This window comes from Trichogramma pretiosum, unplaced genomic scaffold, assembly GCF_000599845.2.
Source record: "Trichogramma pretiosum strain Unisexual culture from Peru unplaced genomic scaffold, Tpre_2.0 scaffold98, whole genome shotgun sequence".
Lineage (NCBI taxonomy): Eukaryota > Metazoa > Arthropoda > Insecta > Hymenoptera > Trichogrammatidae > Trichogramma > Trichogramma pretiosum.
The window spans coordinates 443,228-465,242 of NW_019641709.1; the positions used below are offsets into that span (position 1 = coordinate 443,228).

The 22,015-nt window shown below is 38.5% G+C and overlaps 6 protein-coding genes across 8 annotated transcripts; 4 read left to right on the forward strand and 2 right to left on the reverse strand.

Annotated features, from left to right (window-relative positions):
- Nucleotides 1–18: 18 nt before the first annotated feature.
- On the reverse strand, nt 19–3,962 carry LOC106649287 (F-box/WD repeat-containing protein 4). Of its 2 annotated transcripts, XM_014366607.2 has the most exons (5): nt 3,232–3,962; nt 2,986–3,192; nt 822–1,457; nt 611–742; nt 19–552 (listed from the first exon to the last, which is right to left on the reverse strand). In XM_014366607.2, exons 1-5 carry the CDS (start codon nt 3,336–3,338, stop codon nt 240–242), a joined length of 1,395 nt encoding a protein of 464 aa, XP_014222093.1. In that variant the 5' UTR covers nt 3,339–3,962; the 3' UTR covers nt 19–239. The 2 variants fall into 2 exon arrangements, with proteins under 2 accessions (XP_014222093.1, XP_014222092.1); XM_014366606.2 differs by having other exon boundaries at nt 2,986–3,959.
- A 211-nt stretch (nt 3,963–4,173) lies between these two features.
- LOC106649204 (major facilitator superfamily domain-containing protein 6) lies at nt 4,174–9,170 on the reverse strand. Of its 2 annotated transcripts, none has more exons than XM_014366494.2 (5): nt 9,091–9,170; nt 7,755–8,043; nt 7,382–7,683; nt 5,176–6,361; nt 4,174–4,792 (listed from the first exon to the last, which is right to left on the reverse strand). In XM_014366494.2, exons 2-5 carry the CDS (start codon nt 7,819–7,821, stop codon nt 4,719–4,721), a joined length of 1,629 nt encoding a protein of 542 aa, XP_014221980.1. In that variant the 5' UTR covers nt 7,822–8,043; nt 9,091–9,170; the 3' UTR covers nt 4,174–4,718. The 2 variants fall into 2 exon arrangements, with proteins under 2 accessions (XP_014221980.1, XP_014221981.1); XM_014366495.2 differs by lacking the exon at nt 9,091–9,170 and adding an exon at nt 8,337–8,349.
- Nucleotides 9,171–11,937: 2,767 nt separating this feature from the next.
- On the forward strand, nt 11,938–13,677 carry LOC106649325. Its single transcript, XM_023463136.1, has 2 exons — nt 11,938–12,144; nt 12,231–13,677. The coding sequence occupies exons 1-2, from the start codon at nt 12,113–12,115 to the stop codon at nt 13,294–13,296; spliced, it is 1,098 nt and encodes a 365-aa protein (XP_023318904.1). The 5' UTR covers nt 11,938–12,112; the 3' UTR covers nt 13,297–13,677.
- Nucleotides 13,678–14,007: 330 nt separating this feature from the next.
- On the forward strand, nt 14,008–15,147 carry LOC111694556. The gene is made up of 3 exons (XM_023463144.1): nt 14,008–14,160; nt 14,247–14,797; nt 14,954–15,147. Exons 1-3 carry the CDS (start codon nt 14,126–14,128, stop codon nt 15,145–15,147), a joined length of 780 nt encoding a protein of 259 aa, XP_023318912.1. The 5' UTR covers nt 14,008–14,125.
- A 2,543-nt stretch (nt 15,148–17,690) lies between these two features.
- On the forward strand, nt 17,691–19,634 carry LOC106649324. Its single transcript, XM_014366682.2, has 2 exons — nt 17,691–17,820; nt 17,904–19,634. The coding sequence occupies exons 1-2, from the start codon at nt 17,786–17,788 to the stop codon at nt 19,090–19,092; spliced, it is 1,224 nt and encodes a 407-aa protein (XP_014222168.1). The 5' UTR covers nt 17,691–17,785; the 3' UTR covers nt 19,093–19,634.
- Nucleotides 19,635–20,580: 946 nt separating this feature from the next.
- On the forward strand, nt 20,581–21,957 carry LOC111694554. The gene is made up of 2 exons (XM_023463138.1): nt 20,581–20,786; nt 20,873–21,957. Exons 1-2 carry the CDS (start codon nt 20,722–20,724, stop codon nt 21,270–21,272), a joined length of 465 nt encoding a protein of 154 aa, XP_023318906.1. The 5' UTR covers nt 20,581–20,721; the 3' UTR covers nt 21,273–21,957.
- The last annotated feature ends 58 nt before the right edge of the window (nt 21,958–22,015 follow it).

Below are 22,015 nucleotides of genomic sequence, written 5' to 3' on the forward strand. Positions count from 1 at the left end.
ACATCGCATATGGTACATAGCTAATCCGGGGGGACGTGTGATCGTGTTTTTACAGAGAGATCAGGTATAATAATAAAATAGCAATTGTGTAACAACAAACTGAACGATCAACCACGCTCGAATGAAAAAGATTCAGAAGAGACATTTTTTTTCTCTAAGAAATACTGATACTCTTAACAAAAAAAGAAAATTAAATCTAAGCGATTGATCATCGATAGGAGAGGGAAAATTTACAAAATTCAATCGGCGTAATTCATGATGTCGCGAAAGTTCTTCTTGGTGCTCGGCCTGCCGGCGAACTTGAGCTCGACGAAGTTCTGATCGGTGGCGCCGTACAGGTGGCAGCTGTCGAAGGCGATGCTGTACACGGGGCTGCACATGCGGCGCAGATGCATGAAGTAGAGCTGATTGAAGTCGGGCTTGCGCTGATCCCAGAGCACGGCCTTGCAATTGAACTGCGAGCCCGTGACCATGGTGAAGTTGTAATCCGTCGAGATGCAGAACACCGCGGCGCCCGTGGGATCGGACCAGGCGCTCACGCATCGGCCGCTTCTGTAAAATTTCATCATCGTTAATAATTTTTTTTTTCAATAATTATCGTTACGCGTACCTCAGGTCCCATTTTCGGACGCAGGTATCGTAGCCGCAGGTGAGGAGCGTCTGAGGATTCTCCCAGACCATGTCGAGTATGCCGGCGTTACGGCCTCTCCACTCGAAGACGATCTCGTGCGATCGTTGGAATCTATGTACAGTGAAAATCGGTATAAAGAATAGTGCGGAAAATCGTCGTTGTTACACACATTATATATCATAATACTCACGAGGACGTGTCGCAGACGTAGAGGGCCGGATTGAAGTTACCCCCGGTGCCGATGGCCAGCTTGTCGCCCGACGGATCGGTCGCCAGCGACCAGATGCAGTCGTTGCGCTGGAACGTCTCCAGAGGCAGCGCCGCCACCTTGCCCACCCTGCCGTGGGGAAACTCCCAGGCCTTGACGGTGCCGTTCCTCGAGCCCGTGAACAGCACCTGGTTCTTGGCCTCGGCGACGCTGCCCAGATCGCTCGAGTGGGCCGGCAGCGTGCACAGCGGCATGATGTTGTTCTTCATCTTGAGGCACTCGGCCGGATTGGTGCGCCAGAGGCGCAGCGCGCCGTCCCGATGGCCGCTGACGATCATCTGGCCCGAGCGCACCACCACGAACTTGGTGACGTCGCTCCCCGTGTCGCGCACGTACACGCTGCACTTCTGCTTCTTGTTGACCGAGCCGCCGTTCTCGCTGCTGCGCGGAAACTGATAGATCATGTTGCCGCCGGCCCACCAGAGCACGTCGCGGGTCAGCTTGATGCACGGCATCACCTTGAAGATCGTCGAGGAGAGGATGTCCGTGTCGAAGCAGCCGCTCATCCAGTTGTGCGAGACCTGCCACTTGGTGACCGAGTCCAGGGCTGGATTGCATCTGTATAAACGCATGGGCGTAAATAAGACGTAATTATATAGTGCGACGAGATTTCAAAATTGAACGTGTGATTTTTTAAGTCATTTTGGAAGAAAATGCAGATTCAATTTTTAAACAAGTTTTTTAAAACTTTTACTTAAAAAGATAATTAATGTTTTTAAGGTTTCCATTGAGCTTTTTAGAGAAATGAGGTACAGATCACTTTAAGTCAACACGTAATTACTGAATGAATGATATTCTAAATCAGTGCTTTTATGATATCACCTCTGGGTTCAACTCGGACCGATGTGAAAAAATTCCAAATAATACCTCATAATGTAGAAAGTGATTTCTTAAATTGTCATATTATTTCAAGTCTTATGTCATGCGTGATTTGGATTTAGAAGGCCTTTTGGAAATTAGTTGAAGACTTTAAAGAAATACTTAACTCAATACCTAGATCTCATTGAAACTCTATTAAATAGGTAGCTTTGGTATTTTTTACTATTTGAGGTATTCGTTGAAGTTTGAAAGAGACCTGAGTAGCTATAGAAGACTGAAATTACTTTAGGAAGTAAAACGATTGATGATCATCTTACTCAAATATAACACATTTGAGCTGAAATACATTATCTCATTCAGACTCATCTTCTCAAATATGAGATCGATTATAAAAATTAAGAGTATTGCATTAGAAGCAATAAGACAAATTTGGAAAATTCTATCCAGCTAACTTGTAATTATTCAATCATTTCAGTTTCAGCCCTACAACTTCTAATTATCGCTCAACTGTCACGTTCAATCAAAAAAAAAACTCCGATCCCTCCGACACAACGGAGAACCGGCTACCTTATATGTGTATTCAGTGTATACAACTGTCAAAACTCGCAGAACGCGTCGCGCATCGATCGAACAGCTGTTCGGTGCGCCAAAACGTACACACACACAATAACATAACCTTCGTCCACAAGCGAGTGGGTCCCATCCGCGTAAACGTCAAACTATATAATAAAACGGAGTCAATGTGGCTGGGCATCATCGGACTCGTTTTTGTCTCGCATCGGCTTGTAACTGCGTTATCGTACAGTGCATAGGTACGGCAAGGGCGCTAACCCAACGAGTGCATCGCGCGTCGCTGCAACACAATTCATCTACATATGAATACATACATACGCGCGGACGTAATACAAGTAACAACAATAGTATTATAATAAAATGCCAGCTGCGAAACGCGTAACTCGATAAGTCGACGAAAATTGTTTTGCGTCTCTTCGTTAAAAGCCAATGCGATGCTCCGATAAACGCGAGGGGGGCTGCGATTTTTGAGGCGCATATACACATATACGTATCTCTGACGTTTCTCAACGTATTCGTATATATCGGTGTAAACACATGTGTCACACTCGCTGCTCGTATATATATACTACACGTTAAAGCACGTGTGCCACGAGTATACGCGACCTGGCCTTACGTAAATCATAACACACGCACACACTGGGCTATATATGTCTCGCGTAATATTAAAAATGTATCATCGTATAATATGTACCTCGATACGAACTCGTCGGACTTTTGATTGGTCACGAGCAGATCGTGGCTCCTCTTCTCCCAGAGCAGTCGGTCGCGCGCCACCTGATAGAAGGTCGTGCAGACCGAGGACAGCCGCACGAGATCGTGGGCGTGCAGATAGTCGAATATCTTGAATATCATCTCGTACGGCAGCTCGTCGAGCTTCACCCGTTGATCGTCGTCGTCGCCCTCCTCGTCGTCGTTCACGGGCAGGGCGTCGTCGTCGTTAATTATCATACCCTCGCCCTGTACCCACGTGGGTTGTTGCTGTAACTGTTGTTGTTGCTGTTGCTGTTCGTCCTTGTGCTGTTGAGTCTCCTCTTGGGCCGTCATTTTGGGGTCGTTGAGATTGATTTTTTTCCTTTACTTGCTTCCTCGAACGAAGAGCCTTGAACTTGAAAAGCTCTCGCGAAGAGACGCGCGCGTAGGTGCGATTAAATAATATTCAACGTAACACGGCCGCCAACAGGTATCCTCTTCCATGTGTCGTATTAGTACATGGTTGTTTGCGATCACGACGTCACGACCAGCGACGAATTACTTTCGGCAATCATAACAACGCAACTATACCCACAATCTCAACTCCAATTTCCGCACTCATGTGTATGAGATATAGCTATGTTGTCTGTGTATGCGTGTGTGTCTGTGTATTAGAAATCGAATGTAATGATTGAACTTTCACGCTTTTTATCACATTGACGTTTCGGCTTTGACGTGTGTTTGTGTATGTGTGTTTATGTGTGTTTATGTGTGTGTGTTTATGAATCAATTATGTTGTTGTGAGTCCGCGCGCGCTAAAAAAGCAAGATCGAGGGTACTTTAGCGCTCCGCAGCGTCGTAGAGCGACCGTGTGTGTGGACACTCGGACAGTGGACACTGGACTGACGAAAAGTACGACGTTTTGCGTGTAAAACGATAGATCTAGTCCCCTCCCTCCTCCGTGTGCGGAGTGGCCTTCGCGAAAAAAAATTGCGCTGTTTCTGGCTCTGGCATCGGTTTCGCGCGCACGACACGATGCACTCTGCAATAAAGCAGATGCAAGCAAAGTTTGCATCGTGCACTCTCCGCGTGATGTTTATTGAAGAAAGAGCTTAAAAAATTTTAAACGTATTATGAGTAAGTTTTGAGAGATGAAAAAAATAACGATCGATCGTTGCGATAACTCGAGTTTTTAATTTAAAATATACAATAATAATCCATTGGCCGAGGTGTCACGACAATGGACACCTCTGGCTATTTATCTTATACTCGTAAGACATTCCAGCGTGTATCAATCTGGTCAATTGTATCATAATATATATAAAAATAGCATCGTATACGAGCAAACGTCGGTTGTTTTTTATCGGCTATTAAATCTCTCTGTGAAAATTTCCTTAAAAAATAAAAAAAAAATAAAAATTATTACGCATGTACACATTATTTAATATTTGTTCGACTCTTTCTTCCGCTGTCTACTTATCTATACTATCTATCTCTTTTCGCGCGCGTCTCCGCGAGTTACAAAACAAACGAATCTCGATTACATTAGTCACACGCACTCGTCGGGCGTTGAAAAAAAAAAAATTATACATTATCACATCGTACTCGACATTTCTACATTAAAATATTTATACTTAATGTACAGTTTAAAAAATATATGTAATAATTAATGATTAATTAAGGCATCGATGCATCCTCCTTTTGTTCCTAAGCTATTATCGTTAAGTTTTTGTTTTACTTCTCCGTGGCGCTGACGCAGACCTCGGCCGCCTCCTCGGGACTCTTCCACTCGGTCTTGTCTCGAGTATCTGAATTGAAAAAAAAATCACAATTATAAGATATTCCCCGACGGAAATTTTCTCACGAGAAAGTCTTATAAAGTCTACAAAATGATGAATGACTTTTAAGAGTTAATAAGAGTTTTTAAAAATTTATAAAACCTTGTGGAGATTCAATTTTTTGGCGAAAGTTCCAAGTTAATTTTTATTTTTTCACTATGATTTTTGACGAGCATCGATATCGATAAAAAGAGTTTTTAAAACTATTAAAAACTTTTATCAACACTTAATGACTCTTAATAACTCTTTAAAAACAATCAATATCATTTGTAGACATTTTTTAAATTAAATAAGCGATCGCCTTAGTTTTTAAGACTCATTAATGCTTATAAAAATCGATCGTTAATACTCACTCGTCGCGGGCATGAGATGCCTCAGGTAGGTCAGATGCGTGATCAAATAGACGATGGAGGCCGTCGCGGCGAGACTCGCGAATATCCTCAGGGTGACGATGCCGCTGTAGTGCTTGTACAGCATACCGCCGATGAAGCTGCCCAGGGCGAAGCCGAGGCCGTCGTCGATGCCCGCGACGATGCCCTGCACCGTGGCCGAGGTGCCCGGCGGCGCCACCACCGACGCGTACGACACTATCGTCGTGTAGCTCAGAGCGTAAGTCGGGCCCTGCATGAACAGCTCGAAGAAGGCGATCCACCAGGGCTGCGGCGCCACCGAGATCAGCAGCAGTCGCAGCGCGTACGCGGCGAAACAGCAGACGAAGCTGTAGCCGTAGCCGATCTTCTTGAGGATCTTGCCCGAGAGCGAGAAGAAGATGATCTCGCCGCCGAGGGTCTCGGCGAACACCGTCACGCCCTCGATGAGCTTGATGTAGTGCGTGTAGCCCGTGCTCTTGGCCAGATCCTCCATGTACCAGAACAGGAAGAAGATGACGAAGCTGTCGAGGATGCCCACGACGGTGGCGAACGACAGGAAGATGGAGATGGGCTTGATCTTCACCAGCTCCCAGACGTCCTTGACGATGCTGTCCGTGGACGACATTATCGGCAGGTGCAGACGATTCAAGCAGCAGACGAGATCGACGCAGGCGAAGCCGAAGACCAGCGCGAAGGCGGGCGTGTACGACTTGACGGTGTTGCTGGTGGCCCAGAGATCGACGCTGTAGCCGGCCATGAGGGCGGCGATGCCGAAACCGATCGAGCCCCAGACTCGCTGCCGGCCGAAGCTCATCTGGCCGCCCTCGCCGAGCACGTCGAAGCAGACGGCGTCGCTGATGCTGTTGCAGACGTTGTAGCCGATCAGGCCGAAGCTCATGAGCACGACGAAACCGAGGAAGGTGGGCGAGCTGTAGACGCACTCGGACTCGTAGGCCGAGTCGTCGCAGCGTATCGAGCAGCTGTCGTTGGCCCAGCAGCGCACCCCCGGATAATCCTGATCGACGAAGCACGACGTGGTGTGCGAGATGTTGGCCTCGACCGTGGCGCTGAAGTACATCGAGGCGTTGAAGACCCCGGCCTGGCTGCAGTTCCAGCTGCAGGACGAGCGACGTCCGTCGTCCGAGCACGAGTTCGTCACCGTGAGATTCTGCGGGGTGGGTTTTTTTAAAAAATTTTTTTTTTTTTCATTTCAATCGTGTGAAAATCACACCCACGTGCTTCGATCGTTTGTTTGTTTGTTTGTTCGTTTGATCGATGCGAAGCGGAAAAGAGGCATGATTTTTTTTTTGTCGAGTAACGCATTGACGTCTTTGCGTTTTTATCTCGTTACACACACGAGAGCGATATAATGTATAACAATATTATAAATATAATATTGTAATCTTCGATCCGAGCGGACAGATTATTATTAATAAAGAGCGTGTGTAAATGAACACGGGTGACAAGAGGTAAAGAAAGGAATCTTAAGTTTTTATGAAAAGTTGATTCGTAGCCTTGAGGAAATTGAGTCTACAAATTTTGACTTTTTATTTCAATTTTGACTGGAAAATTCGGCTAGTTTTGAGTTTATAAAAATTATATAATTTTTTCCGATGGAAATTTCAGTTAGTTTTGAGTTAGGAAAAAATGTATGAACTGAACAATTTTAAGGAGATATAGAACCAAGCTAAAATATCAAAATTTCAATACAGTTTTCTGAAATTGCTACTGAATATTTTTCCATAGGGCTCTATAGCGACCTTATAAGAACATCAAAGTGAAGGTCGTGAAATCTGACGTTTTTTCATAAAATCTGAATAGACGAACGATATTCACTTTTTATAAAAACTATATGAATATAAGGCGCTTGATTAGACCCGTGATTTATAAATGATTTTTAGATATTGTATATCAATACTTAGTACATCGTTTATATGATTTTTATAAAAAAAAATTATCTATCGATATTTGAATCAAGTTTTCATACGTTTTCTATCGCAATAACCGAACACACTTGACCATTTATACGCGAAGAAACTTCTATAGGAAAAATTACTATGTTTTATAGTAAAAGTGTGACATTTTTTGCCTTTTCTTACACAAGTTTCTCCGTGTAATTATCATAAAAACTCTACATTTTTCGTTTACTCAGGGTCCAATCTTAAAAAAAAAATGAATCATCACTCACCATAGCCGTGCAGGACGTGACGTCGAGGCAGTTCTCGTTGCTGAAAACTCCGCTCTCGGGTAGTACGGGCCCTCTCAACGGCGGCAGCAGATACATCAAGACGAAGCAGCCACTGGTCGCGGCCAACAGTCCCATGAATATGTGCTTGCGCCAGCCGCGAAAACGATCCACGAGGTAGCCGCTGAACGGCTTGGCGAGCAGATAGAGCAGCGGCAGCACGGCGTTGATGCAGCCCATCACGAGGGCCGAGACGCCCATCTGCTTGCCGTAGACCTGCAGGAAGGGCAGGATCGGGCCCATGGCTGTGTGTGGAGGCGAGAGGAGGTACATGTGATCAGTGAGAACGATGGAAAATATTTTTGCCGATATTTACCTGCCATGAAAAAGAAGTAATGCGCCTTGACGGGCAACTGCTGCCGGTTGATCTTGAATCTGCCCATTTTTTTTGTCTTTTTTCCCAAATAAATCCCCAGAAGTATATCACACGCACTCTCAGGCGATCGCGTCGATTGCGATGACGATACCTCGTCGCATAATTGTACGATGTATTAATTATTATCAAGAAGCGGTGGCGGCGGCGGCGACGATACGCACGATCACGGGTTCGAGCGTGTGATGCGCTTCTGCTGCTGCTGCTGCTGCTGCTGCTGCGTCGTCAGCCTCTATATTAGCAAAAAAGAAAAATCTCATTTACGCAATTGATATATCACCTGTGCCGCGGTATCTCGTCTCTTTTTGCGCCCAGAATTTGATCGCGACTATAACGAGTGTGTAAGTACGAGATTGCGAAGTGAGAAATTCGCGCGCCTCGAGAGAGCCTCTCACAAATATAGATACGAAAAGTACGGTAAAATCTTATCGTCGAGCGTCGGTGCGTAGGTGCGGCATACATAGAGATCGTTGGAGAAGATTAGTTGCAATTGTCGAAGTGTGTAATTCGGTGATTTTTGCTTACTGTTCCCGGCGTGACGGATGATCGAGAGAGCTTTTTTTTAACGTAGGCGCTTTTTCGGGTACGAGAATGATGTAGAAAAATTAGACTCGATTCGAGTCCTTAAATTTAATCACAATTTAAGTATCGATTCAACTTCCGACCGAACGCCAAAAAGACACTGCATAATAGGCAAATACTCTAACTTTGAAACATGCGAGTCTCGCATACGCGCAGGCGCACGATTATCGTAGCGACATATACCGGCAGACTCGGCAGCGGAGCAGACACATGTCGGGGGGGACGAACGAACCGACGGACAGACTCCGAAAATCGTAAAATCATAATACACAAGATGCGTGCACTATACCGAGTGTCTGTTTACGTTTCGCCCAGCAGCAACAGCTGAAAAATTGACGCCTCGCGTGGCATCGTCGACTTTTAAAAACATCCAGACACAATAGTGTCTCATTGTGACGAGCGATGTATGTAGCGCGCGATCGAATAACCCGTAAAACCGAATCGAACGTCGATATTTTAGTTTAATAAACGCGTATACATTTTTTTGTCTCTCGTTCCGGTTTGCATCGTGTATAACCTCTCGTTACTGCTGTGTCTGCTTCAGCTTCGATGCTTGATAATTGATATTTTATTTCAAGCGATAATTATAATGAAATTGAATTTTTGCGTTAATTATCAATCGTTTAAAAAAAACCGAGGAAATAAAATAGAGCCGGAGAAGGGTAGAGAAAATGTATATTATGTATATAAGGCTCACCTCGATTGTCCAAGCAGCAGCGAGAACAGATCATAATATCACCGAAGCGGTCGGAGGAGCTGATGCAGCCGTGGTAGCAACGCCGTACTCTGCATCGCGCACACATCTGAGACGATGTGATATGTGTAATAAAATGTATATAGCCTCTCTCTCTCTCTCTCTGTCTCTCGATATACCGCTGGTGGACACTCGGGCGCGCCGCCGAGCGATAGTAGATTAAGAAAAAAACGACGAAAAAAATCAAAGATATGTCACTGCCGCGCGCGCACACACACACGCGCATACAAACACAAGCTTTGAATAATTCAGACGAGGCAGTGATTATAATAGAAACTCGGGCACGAGTGCGCCGCTTTTGGGGAGACTCTGGCATTTTTTTTCTTTCTTTTTTGCTTCATTCATTTTCAAACGCGTATATATTATAATACGATACACACGCCTTGAGTTCGATGTATCTGTACATAGCATGTTTCGCACGCGTGCAGACACACGCTGCGACGAGCGCGATGCGATTTTCGGGCGCTGATTGTCCGTGCACATACACACTTGCCGCGCCCCGTTTTTCACGCGCGGACGATCGTCGCGATCGCGAAGGAAAAAAAAAATTAACAATCGATGACGCACGCGATCGATTTTTTATTCAATATTACCGTCTATTTGTTGAACGTCTACGAGATAATAATGTACGCGCGAGCGACTGAAGTTTTTTTTTTTTTTTTTACAGTAAATACAGCGAAAGAAATGTCTAATACGAAGCAACGTTACATAAATATTTTTTTTAAAATTCTAGCAAGGTCATTGGCCACTCGGCCGAATATAATTTTGTACATCGAGACGCGCAGCGTCGATGCTCGAAATTTTTATTCAGAGAGATTTCGATCGATTACAATAGGATCGCGTTAATCGGCAAATTACTGCGTTAAAATTATGACATATACATTCGCGATCGAGCGCGCGCGTTAAATGATGAATGGATTTATTACGATTTTGTTTTTTCAGGCCGCGCACGCGTGCGATATCGTGCCGCGACAATAACCCGATCGTGCCTCACGTTTTTTTATTTTTATTTTTTAATTTTCGCGAAACTCCGAAGAAAAAATGTCTTTTTCTTTTTCTCAACCCGATCGCCTATGGAATAGTCGAAAATAGTACACCAAAGGTAACGCACACGATGAAATCGGTATCGCTTCTTCTCGCGCTGCTGATCGGTATGGCCGATCATCTCGTCCACGCCGGAACTCGTAAATATCGCGAAAACTCGATCTAAGAAGCAACGATCCATTCAACTCGTGTAATCACTATATCGTTTCTATTTTCTGCGTACAGTGAGGTATTGCGTGCCGATCCGAGGCGATCGGAGCCTGACGAGAGCAGCCTGCGCGAAACTGAACGACAATCGTCGCGCTCTGGGCGTCGAGTGCATCGCGACCGGCGACAGGTAATTCATATCGTAATCGAGTGACAAAAAATATATAATATACATACCTACGTATAGATTGACGTGCTTCAATTACCTGACGAGCGGCAAGGCAGATTTCATGGTAGCCGAGCCCGAGGATCTGCGGATGCTGCGTACGCGCAATCAGTCCGATTTATCGGTGACCCACGTGCTGAAGCGATTCGCCAAAAGTTCGGATGATTTTTTATAATGACGCTTGCCGCTCGATTCGTTTTGTTAATTAATTTTTTTTGTGTGTCCCTCAGCGTCGAATCAGCACAGCGTGCAAATGATAGCCGTGGTGAAGAGCGGCTTCAAGGCCAATTGGACGACCAAGGGCAAGAGGCTCTGCTACTCGGGCATCGGCACGCCCGACGACGCTCGCGAGTACGATTTTCACTACCGAACTGTAAGTTTGATAAAAGAAAAAAGAGGTACAGGATTTTTTTCCCATGTATTTCAATTTTCTCTAGTACTTCGAGAGTTGGCTGTTTCCCCGGAACTGCGATCGTTACAAGACCGAGCTGGAAAATCGTATCGCGAGCTTGTCCGAACACTTCGGCGCGGCTTGCATCGCGGGCTCCTGGTCTATGGATCGGACAATGGACGCCCGACTGAGTGAGATCATTGGATTTGAATTTCTCACATATTTTTACTTTTTTCGGTTTGTGAATCAACGGGGTGGTCGCATTTTTGATCGCAGAAAAAAAGTACCGAAATCTGTGCGCGCTCTGCGGCAGTCCGGAGATGTGCACGCAGAACGATCGATTTTACGGCACTCGAGGCGCCGTCGATTGTCTCTTTCAGAGGAGCGGTGAGGTCGCCTGGTTGAGCCGAGCCGAGGTGACGAGTCATTTTGCGGTGAGACACGTTTTTTTCCACTTTTTTACTTTTTCACCCATTCTCTGGTAGTATGTTAAACATTTTCAAGATAAATTAGCCAAAATAGGACGTAACTTTTTCCCACATTGTGCTGCGACTTATACATTTATTTTGACTTTCCCACTTGCAGATTTACAGATAAAAGTGCACTCGCCATCTAGTGGCAGAAAGTAATATTGTCGTACTTAAGCTGGTTGAAAATCGGTCTAAATTTTTTTAAACAAGTAAATTTTCACTTTTAGGTGTTTTAAAATGCCCTTTATATTTTTAAACATTATTGTAACAGAAAAATAGCGAAAAACAAGCCAATTAATGGTCATATATACTTAGATTATTTTAAACAGAGAGTTATTAGGCCATTATCAGTGTGAAGCGTGTCTTGCATTTCTAATTTTTTGTTTGATCATTAAAGCGGTAAATTATAATTCAGTAAATCGTAAAATTATAACAAACAATATCCGTGAATTAATTTTGGAGAGATGAGCGCTGTAATTCCGTCCTATCGATAATTTAGATGAAAATCTAAGGCACGAGTAATCTCTCTCTTACACAGCAAAATAAATAAGCAAAGACCTCGGTTACTCGACACTAGCAGAAGATATCTCTCGGTATCGATTCGATAGTGGCTTAAGTTGAGAAAATAACTCGTCGTATTCACTTAATTTTATCGTATTTATCGTAATTTTATTGTAAAGAGCAGAAATGGAGTTTGATTTGCCGACAAACGATATTAGGTGAGAATACACAATTTTTTTATATTTGAATCAGCTTCTACTCCAATATACATCATTTTTTTTATCATCTTGAACTAATATTGTAGGTTAAAGAGAAAACGGATTGATGAAACTGATAAGCAATGGTCGGATGAAAATTTCGATCCAAACCAAGACGATTTGAAGAGCTATTACTATTTTTACGATAAATATATTGAGTTCGAACGTCATTATGAGCTTTTTAAAAAAGAGCTAGAAGCCGAAGTTGACATCGAGAATGAAAAAATAATTGAAGAGAGTATTCAAACGAATTATTGGGATATCGAACTGGACAACGTGACAAGAATTGCTTATTTTTACGAGAAGTATATCGAGTTCGAACGTCATTACGAACATCTTAAAAAAGAATTGGAAGTCGAAGTCAACATCAAGAAAGAAAGGATAGTTGAAGAGAATATACAAACTAATTCTTTGGATGTATGGACTTCTCATTACGACGATGAAGAAATTGCTGAACTGTTCGATTGTCACGACGTCAAATTCCGATTAGAAGATGTTGAAGAAGAACCAGAAGCTCACGTCAAAACTGAGCGAGCAATTGAAGTGAATACGACAGATAGTTTCTCTGAACAGACTGGACTAGAAAATTTCGAAGTAGATGCAGACGAGATCATCCAAAATGAAAATACAATTGAAATGAATGAGAAAACTAATCATCGAGGCCGAGCGAGCCGAAAAAATAATCACACGAAATTAATTGGCCTTCGTAATAGTGATTGGAAAGTTTCTCGATTCAAGCGTACACGAGGCATTAAAGGTACAAAGAAAAAATGTAAACCTTTTGGGTGCGTCTCTGAATGTTACACGTCTAATAAAGCATCGAAGAATGGCCTAAACTACTTGAATGTGATGAACGAATGTTGCAACCATTGCAATTTGTGCTACATGCGCACAGACTATTGCGAACGGAATAATCTGGTAGTGCAGATCAATACCGAAAATCGTAAAATCAAGAGTTACTATTGTGGATGTGGACAAGAATTTCGACAGAAATTGATTTTGAATATGCACATCGATTCCAAGCACCCGAATATCGTCACTAGTCCGGTGATAATTTATTGGCATGAAAAGGGAGATGATACCTTCGAGTTAAGAGTGCAGGATACACTATGAGCCTTTTCAAAAATTTCATCTTGCGCAGATAAATGTTTAACCACTTGTCGATAACGTAAAGAATTTTATTTCTTTGTTATATAATGGATGTTAACAAAATAAGTATTAAATAATGCTGAATTAAGGCTAAATTTAAAAGCTATATCAAAAGCTCAATTCAACGTGAAATTTACACGAGATCGTGTATAAAAACAACGTAATAGTTTGTATTGTTTGGTGGTGTTGTTGGTGGTGTTGTTAAACTATTGTGTGTAGGTGCGCACTAAAATGTTTTAAGTGCGATTTTATCCTGACGATTAAAAATGTAGTCGTGTTTTATTTACAGCAATGTTGCAAATGATGTTGTAATAAAATTAGAAAATACAAAGATGTATCCCAGAATCCATTCGCAAGTTTTTTGATCTACAACCATTGAACTATAAAATAATACACGTCTTAGATATTCTGGCTAAGGTCGAAGCTTGCTCGATTCGAATTTAGAATCAAACGATTCATTAATGCATTTCAACATTTTTTGAAGCCATGAAAATGATTATTATTAAAAGAATGAAAAGATTCTAATTTTTGATCTTTGGTGAATTAAAAAATTATAACATAAAATGTGCGCGATTTAACGTAGCTGATATGAATGTTATGGATGCCTCTTATGGATAATATATACCCTCTCTCTTTCAAAACAAAATAAATAGGCCTAACCTCTGCTACTCGACACTAGCCGAAGGCAGTCAGTGTCGATTCGATCGTGGCTTGAGTTGAGAGAATAACTCGTCGTATTCGCTTAATTTTGTTGTATTGATCGTGTAAAGTTTATACAAATTGAAGTTAAAAAATGGAATCTTATAGTCCAATAACTAACGGTGTTAGGTATGAACTCTGGATTTTATCAGATTTGAATCAACTTTCACTTTAATTTATTTATTTACTTTTATTATTTTAAACTAATTTTATAGGATAAAGAGAGAATTGATTGATGAGTACGATGAGCCATTGCCAAATAGAAAGTCGTTGAAAACAAACCAAGGTGATGTGAAAGGAATTTCTGATGTTGACGATAAAGATATTGTCAAATTCCACTATAAGGATATCAAGAAGGAAAATGTTGATGTAAAACCAGACGTCCACATCAAATCTGAAAAGGAATTTGAAGTGAATACGGAAAAGAACTTCCGAACACTGAGAAATCGAAAAATTAATCTTACTGAACAAGCTCCACTAAAAAACGTCAACATCAAGAAAGAAAAGATAATTGAAGAGAATATACAAAATAATTCTGGTAATATTCAACGAGCTTCTCATAACGACGACAAAGAAATTGCTGAACTGATCGAATGTCACGATGTAAAACATAAATTAGTAAATGTTAAAGAAGAACCAAAAGTCCGTATAGAAACTGAAAAAAGAATTCAAGTGAATGCTAAATTTAATTTGATTCAAGAAGCTGCACAGGAATTTCTTGAAATAAAAATAGAAAGGAACGTCGTGAATAAAAAAGTTATTGTGGGTGCAGTGTGTACTGGAAATAAGAAAAAAGCGAAAAAAACTTTTCAGAACCATCGTGAATGTTGTCAATTATTTGCATCATTTTTGAATTATTTTAAAAAATATTTCAATCGTAGTGCAGATTGCCAAAATTGTAATTTATGCTTTTTGCGATCAGGTGCCCAAGGAGTAGCTAAAAATAGTATAATCAAGAATTTTATTTGTACATGCGAAAAAAAGTTTGAATACAAATCGGTTTTAAAAATACACTTTGATGATGAGTACAAATATATGTCTAACAACCGAATTAGAATGTCTTGGCAAGAAAAGAAAACTGGTGCCTCACAGTTCATAGATCTGAAAGCACTATAAGTCTTAAAAAAAAAGAGTTTTCCGCCAGCATAGTTGCAAATGACATAAATTTTCGCGAGTGAGACATGTGCGGATAAATGTTTATTTATCGACCCAATACTTACCCGCTGATTGTCGATGAAATTATGAGTTAAATTGGCATTGGTTAAAATATGTTCATTTAACATAAATAAAATAAAAACAGAAATAAAGGCTTAATGTTAAAGCTATATCGAAAACTAAATTCAAGCTAAAATGTACATGTAATGTAAATTTTATGACAAGTTTATCGCTAGTGTAATTATAAAGAAAAAAAAGATGTTTGACAGAAACTGAAATCTGTCAAGTTTTTAATCTATAATATTTAATGAAGTGATTTCATTAAATATTATAGACAATTCATTAAATATTATAATAATCATAAAAAAATGTGACATATTAACCACGTTGAGCACGTTGAGCTTATAAGTTAAGCATAGGTATTCTAAAGACTATGATTTAATTTTTATTAAAAATTAATTATGTAAAACCATGAAATAGTTTATAATGTTTGAGGCTCACTTTCACACTTGAATTTTAAGTGCGATAAATTGTTTTGATTTCCACGATTAAATATGTTTTCGTGTTTTATTTACAGAAATGTTGCAAAAAATGTTGTAATAAAATTTGAAATTCCGATCCTTAACTCTGTGTACAATTTATCTGACCGACAACTATTAAACAAAACACACACGCATTATCCGACTAAGTCATGCTAGTGTCATATTTCATTTTCAGGATAAATTCTTTGTAAACTTAAGAGTTCAGTGGATGAGTATTTACAATCAAACGATTCATTGGCTCCGAATTGTACGTTCGTTGGATTCTAATTTTTGGTCTTTGGTGAATTGAAAAATCATAATAAACAATATGAGCGAATTTATTTCGGGGAGATGACCGTCATAATTCTCTTACATACATTATTTAGATGAAAATATTAATTATGATTATTTTTTCTCGGTAATAAAACAAAATAAATAAGCAAAAACAACCGAAGCTACGAGTGCAATTTAATTAAATCGATAAGAGCAATATACCCCTGCAGTAGCAGATATTTCTCAGTATCTTTGGATTGTGAAATTAGTTGAGAGTAATTCATCTTATTCCTTTAATTTTATTAAATTTATCATGTAAAGTTTACAGCCCACTTTTAAATGTAAATAATGGAAATTCGTAGTCGTCCAACTAACCGTATCGGGTGAGACCTCAGAATTTCATTATGTTTGAGTTATTTTTCGTTATAATTTATATCTAATGTTTATGGTTTACACTGATTTATTCAGGGTAAAGAGAAAAAAGCAAAAATTACAATTATTGCGTCTATGAACATCTTGAAAAAGAATATGTCAAAGTAGAATTAGAAGTCAACATTAAGAAAGAAAAGATCGTTAAAGAAAATCTACAAACTAATTCTTGGGATGTGTGGATTTCGAACAAGACGATAAAGAAATTGTTGAACTGTTGGAATGCCACGATGCAAAGCTTCAATTAGAAGTTGTTGAAGAAGAACCAAAAGTCCTTACCGAAACTGAAAAAGGAATTGACGTAAATCAAAACGACAATTTCTCTGAACAAACTGCCCTTTTTAGTAGCAGCATTACGTACTGGAAAAGAAACTTTTGAGTGCACTCATAAGTGTTTTAAATCTTTAGAAGTAACCACTGTGATTTATCCTTTTTCGACTGTAGCGTACAAAATGATCCGGTAGTACTGGAAATAACTGCTAATTAAAAAATCAAGAATTACTATTGGGAATGCGGATGAAAATGTTGAAACAAGTCGAGTTTATAATTACATGTTTACAATGGGCATTTAAATAACATAAATATTTCGGTCCAACTAGATGTAATTTCATACGTTGACACCGTAAAATGTTACTCGATCCTTGCTAATGTTTGCCCTCTCATTTTTGAAATAATTAGGAATTTATTTCATTTTTATCATTCTATCTAAATATAAGTTTCTCGTGGGTTCATGCAAGAAAGTATAATGTTTATTTTATAATAAATTGATTAAAATTAATTATAAAACTAATTAACTTTGACTTCAAAATTTCAAGTGCGATCGATTTATGTGTTTTCGACGATTAAAAATTTTTACGTGTTCTATTAGCAGTAACGTTGCAAATGATGTTTTAATCAATGTAAAAAAACTAAAGATTTATCTGATTTAAAACCAATGAACTATAAAATAATGCATTTCTTAAATTATCTGACTGAGTGTCACAGCTCACTCAATTCGAATTCAGAATCGAACGATTCATAAGTGCGCTTCAACATTTTTTGAAGCCATGAAAATGATTATTATTAAAAGAATGAAAAGATTCTAATTTTTGATCTTTGGTGAATTAAAAAATTATAACATAAAATGTGCGCGATTTAACGTAGCTGATATGAATGTTATGGATGCCTCTTATGGATAATATATACCCTTTCTCTCTCAAAACAAAACTCTCTTTCAAAACAAAATAAATAGACAAATACCTCTGCTACTCAACACTAGCCAAAGGTAGCTCTCAGTGTCGATTCGATCGTGGCTTGAGTTGAGAGAATAACTCGTCGTATTCGTTTAATTTTCTTTTATTGATCGTGTTAAGTTCGTACGAATTGAAGTTTAAAAAATGAAACTTCGTAGTAACTCAACTAATAGTACCGGGTGAGAACTCAGTTTTTATTAGAATTGAATTATTTTTCATTTCAATTTATACATTTTTATGTTTTTTTACATTAATTTCCCAGGGTGAAAAGAGGATTGATTGATGCGTTTGATGAGCGATCGTCAAATGCAAAGTCACTGAAAATAAACCAAGGTGATGTGAAAAGAATTTCTCATTTTTACGATAAAGATATCGAGATAGATGTCGAATGCCACTATGAGAATTTCAAGAAGGAAAATGTTAAAGTAGAGCCCGACGTTCACATCAAATCTGAAAAAGAATTTGAAGATACGCAAAAAAGGGTGAAAGTAGAAGACAAAGTTTATGTAAAGAATGAAAAAATATCTGAATTCAAAAATTTCAAAGTAGAACCAGACCTCCACATCAAATCTGAAAAAGAATTTGAAGTGAATTCGAAAAGTAACTTTCGAACACTCGAAAATCGAAAAATTATCTCTGGACAAGCTGCGCAAAAAAGGATCAAAATAGAAGCTGATGTTTACATCAAGAATGAAAATATAACTGAATTTAAAAATTTTAAAGTAGAATTAGACCTCTTCATCAAATCTGAAAAAGAATGTAAAGTGAATACGGAAAAAAACTTCCGGACATTGAGAAATAGAAAAATTAATCTTGCTGAACAAGCTCCACCAAAAAATGTCAACATCACGAAAGAAAAGATAATTGAAGAGAATATACAACATAATTCTGAGGATATTCAACGAGCTTCTCATAACTACGACAAAGAAATTGCTGAACTAATCGAATTTCACGACGTACAACCTGAAAAAGCAAATGAAGTATATACTAAACATAATTTGTTTGAACAAGCTGCGTTAGAAATTGTTGATATGGAAGTAGAGAAGAACGTCGTAAATAAAAAAGTAATTGAAGTGGACTTGGTCGGCAATAATAACAAGAAAAAAGGGAAAAAAACTTTGGAAAATCATCGTAAATGTTGTCAATCATATGAATCACTTTTGAATTGCCTAGAAAAGTTCAATCGAAACAGAGGTTGCAGAAATTGTACTTTGTGCTTTTTTCATCGTGGCTTTTGTGTAGAGTTTTATCAGCTAGTACATGTGATAGTTGTAAAGAATGAAATCAAGAAATGTATTTGTCATGAGTGTGGAATGGAATTTACCAACATATCGATTTTAAAAGTACACATTGATTATACACATACAAAATGTTTCACCAGCCCAATTATACTTAAGTGGCATAACAAAACGTCTAATCGCACACGGTTCATACCGGTGCAAACACTATAAGTTTTCCTGCATCCTTACGAATGACATATATTTTCGCGAGTGAGATTTGTGCGGATAAATATTTATTTATTGACCAAATATTTACTCGCTTAATATCGATAAAAGTAAGAGTTTATTTCGTTGTTTTCACTTTATTTCTGTTAACAAGATATAATTAATGCCTATTTAAAGGCGAATATAAAAACTTTATTGATAACTAAATTCAACCTAAAATGTACATGTAATGTAACTTTTATGATAAGTCTATAGTTAGCGTATTAATATAAGTGTATTAATGTAAAAAAGAAGATGTTTATCAGACATAAATTAGAATCAGTTATGATTTCTTAATGAACTATAATAATTACGATAGTGCGCAAAATTAACTTTACTTTAGCAAGTTAAGCGTATATTTGAGAAATTTTAAAGATAATGATTTAATTTTTATTAAAAATTAATCATATCAAACTACGAAATAGTTTTTAATCTTTAAAGCACACATATATATAACTCGAAAATTATGTGTTCATAAAATAATAAAACCCAAAAATATTGCCGATCAATCAATCGTTGTACAATTTTTCTGACCCACAAACTTTACAAAAAACGCACTCTTTATCTACGTTTCATTTTCACGATTACATTTCGATCAAACCGCAAAGCTCGTTCGACGAGTAACTATGATCGAACAATACATTAGGGCGTTCTGGCAACAGAAGCTAAAATACATAGTTTGATAAAAAATGATTTTTATTGAATGCCCCCTATGATTCTTTTCCGATTTTATTTGAAAACCATAGCTGAGATCGAGTATTTTTTTCTCTAATATAGAACGATATAAATAAGCAACGATAACCGAAGCTAATTACGATCGTAATTTGATTGAATCGATAAGACACTTACAGTAGCAGATATTTCTCAATGTCATTTGAATTGTGAAATCAGTCGAGAGTATAATTTGTCGTATTCCTTTAATTTATTAAATGGAACATGTTAAGTTTAAACAAAACTTAAGTTAAAAAAAAAGAAATTCGTATACGTTCAAGTAACCGTATCGGGTTTGAACTCAGATTTTTTTTCATTTTTTTTCATTTGTATCTATGATTTATTTGATTTTGACGATTGAAAAAGTTCACTTGTTTTATTTATAGTAATGTTGTAAATGATATTTAAATAAAAGTAAAAAAACGAATGCTAAATTAGATTCACAATCATTGCGAAAACTCTTCTGGCTCTAATGTATCTGGCTAAATTTTATTATCGAATTTGTTTTTGGTAAAATAAAACATATTTTGACGAAAAGTTTTCTACTACAGTTTTAGGATAATTTAATGTACACGATCGAACAAGATTTTCAGAAGCCATAAAAGTTATTATTCTTGAGTGAGAATTTCAGATTCTAATTGTTGGTCTTTTGTGATTTGAAAAATCATAATAAACAATGTTGCTGAGTTAACGTTAGGGGCTCTCTTGTAGTCAATTTAGATGAAAAATTTAGTTACCAATATACCTTCTCTTACAAAACTAAGGTAAATTAGAAGAAGCTTCTGCTATAGTAACACAGGATAGTACTGAGCATCGATTACTTTGTGGCACAAGCTGAGAGAAACTCGCCGTACTCCTTACACTTTATTATATTAATTTTGTAAAATGAAAATGGAATCTCAAGATCGCGAACAGCCAGGTTCTAGTCCAGCACCAACTGAGGGTGGCGGGTAAGAACTCGAAATTTTATTTCGATTTTAATCAGTCCTCGTTTCGATTTATACAATTTTTTTTCCGTGTCGCGCCGTTTTTTTAGATTAAAGAGAAAATCGACCGACGAGGCTGATCAGCGACCGTTGAAAAAAATACCGAAAACTGAGGATTCATTAGAATGTCCCGATCACGGCTCGAGTACAACCTTGGTAGTAAATTTGAGTGAAAAATACAAATTCGAACGCATGGCTAAACGTTGTACTCATTGTCAAGAGTTTCTCTCCTACAGCGACGAACATCATCCGATAGTACTGAAAATCGTGGTGAATAAATTTATCCCGAAGTATCATTGTGAATGTGGACAAATATTTCAAGACAAGGTGATTTTAAAAATGCACATCGATGATCGGCACGGCGGTGTCTTTAATTTTTTGTTGGTAGTAAACTGTGACGCTAAAACTAAACGATCATTAGAGAGCATCCTAGTGCTGCGTGAACTATAAGCCTCTCTAGAGCGTCTCAACGAGCAGAATCGTGCGAAAAAAATGTATTTATATACCTGTATAGCTCCGACGTGTAACTAATTATTGTTGATAAAAATAAGAATCGATTTTTTTCTTATCATTTTATTACTGTTTAGTTAAGTATATATGTTAAATTTAAAAAGCTTTATCGAAACCGAAATGCGACTAAAATGTACAGGAAATGTAATTTTTTATGATAAGTTTGCTGTTAGCGTATCGTTGTAAAAAATAACGTTTAGATTAAGATACAATTCTCATATGGCGATATTCAACTGATAATTATAGTAAATTATAGTAAATAATTTCAATTTATTACTACAATCGTTACTATAATGCAGGGAACATTTTTAGGATCTTAACTCACGTGGCTTTACGTTCCTCTGTCCGGATGGACGTTTCGCGAGTTTGAACAGTTCAGTCGCCAATACGACTTGCTCGTGGATAGAAGATCTCAGACCGGTGATAATCGCACGAAGGTAGACCGTTTTTATTTTTTACTTAAGAATATAAAAATTAAGTACGAATAAAACTACGCAACGCTTTGCAACGATAAACTGTTTCTATCGACGGACGATTAAATTAAACAAAAAAAAAATGTTTTTCGTGTCTCATTTGCAGCAATGTCGCAAACGATGTTTCAATAAAGTTGAAAAATCCAAAGATATATCCGATCGTTCATTCGTCCTACAAATTTTCCGATCTGCAGCCGTTGAACGAGACGC

Excerpts from the sequence above, each read along its gene's own strand:
- LOC111694554 (XM_023463138.1), top strand. The coding sequence starts at position 20,722 with ATGAAAATGGAATCTCAAGATCGCGAACAGCCAGGTTCTAGTCCAGCA. Across the intron at positions 20,787-20,872 it reads GCACCAACTGAGGGTGGCGG|ATTAAAGAGAAAATCGACCG; the intron begins GTAAGAACTCGA and ends CCGTTTTTTTAG.
- LOC106649325 (XM_023463136.1), top strand. The coding sequence starts at position 12,113 with ATGGAGTTTGATTTGCCGACAAACGATATTAG. Across the intron at positions 12,145-12,230 it reads TTGCCGACAAACGATATTAG|GTTAAAGAGAAAACGGATTG; the intron begins GTGAGAATACAC and ends CTAATATTGTAG.
- LOC111694556 (XM_023463144.1), top strand. The coding sequence starts at position 14,126 with ATGGAATCTTATAGTCCAATAACTAACGGTGTTAG. Across the intron at positions 14,161-14,246 it reads CCAATAACTAACGGTGTTAG|GATAAAGAGAGAATTGATTG; the intron begins GTATGAACTCTG and ends CTAATTTTATAG. Across the intron at positions 14,798-14,953 it reads GAATAAAAAAGTTATTGTGG|GTGCCCAAGGAGTAGCTAAA; the intron begins GTGCAGTGTGTA and ends TTTTGCGATCAG.
- LOC106649204 (XM_014366494.2), bottom strand. The coding sequence starts at position 7,821 with ATGGGCAGATTCAAGATCAACCGGCAGCAGTTGCCCGTCAAGGCGCAT. Across the intron at positions 6,362-7,381 it reads TCACGTCCTGCACGGCTATG|AATCTCACGGTGACGAACTC; the intron begins GTGAGTGATGAT and ends CCCACCCCGCAG. Across the intron at positions 4,793-5,175 it reads GCATCTCATGCCCGCGACGA|ATACTCGAGACAAGACCGAG; the intron begins GTGAGTATTAAC and ends TTTTCAATTCAG.
- LOC106649287 (XM_014366606.2), bottom strand. The coding sequence starts at position 3,338 with ATGACGGCCCAAGAGGAGACTCAACAGCACAAGGACGAACAGCAACAG. Across the intron at positions 743-821 it reads TACGTCTGCGACACGTCCTC|ATTCCAACGATCGCACGAGA; the intron begins GTGAGTATTATG and ends CACTGTACATAG. Across the intron at positions 553-610 it reads GTCCGAAAATGGGACCTGAG|AAGCGGCCGATGCGTGAGCG; the intron begins GTACGCGTAACG and ends GAAATTTTACAG.
- LOC106649324 (XM_014366682.2), top strand. The coding sequence starts at position 17,786 with ATGAAACTTCGTAGTAACTCAACTAATAGTACCGG. Across the intron at positions 17,821-17,903 it reads AACTCAACTAATAGTACCGG|GGTGAAAAGAGGATTGATTG; the intron begins GTGAGAACTCAG and ends TTAATTTCCCAG.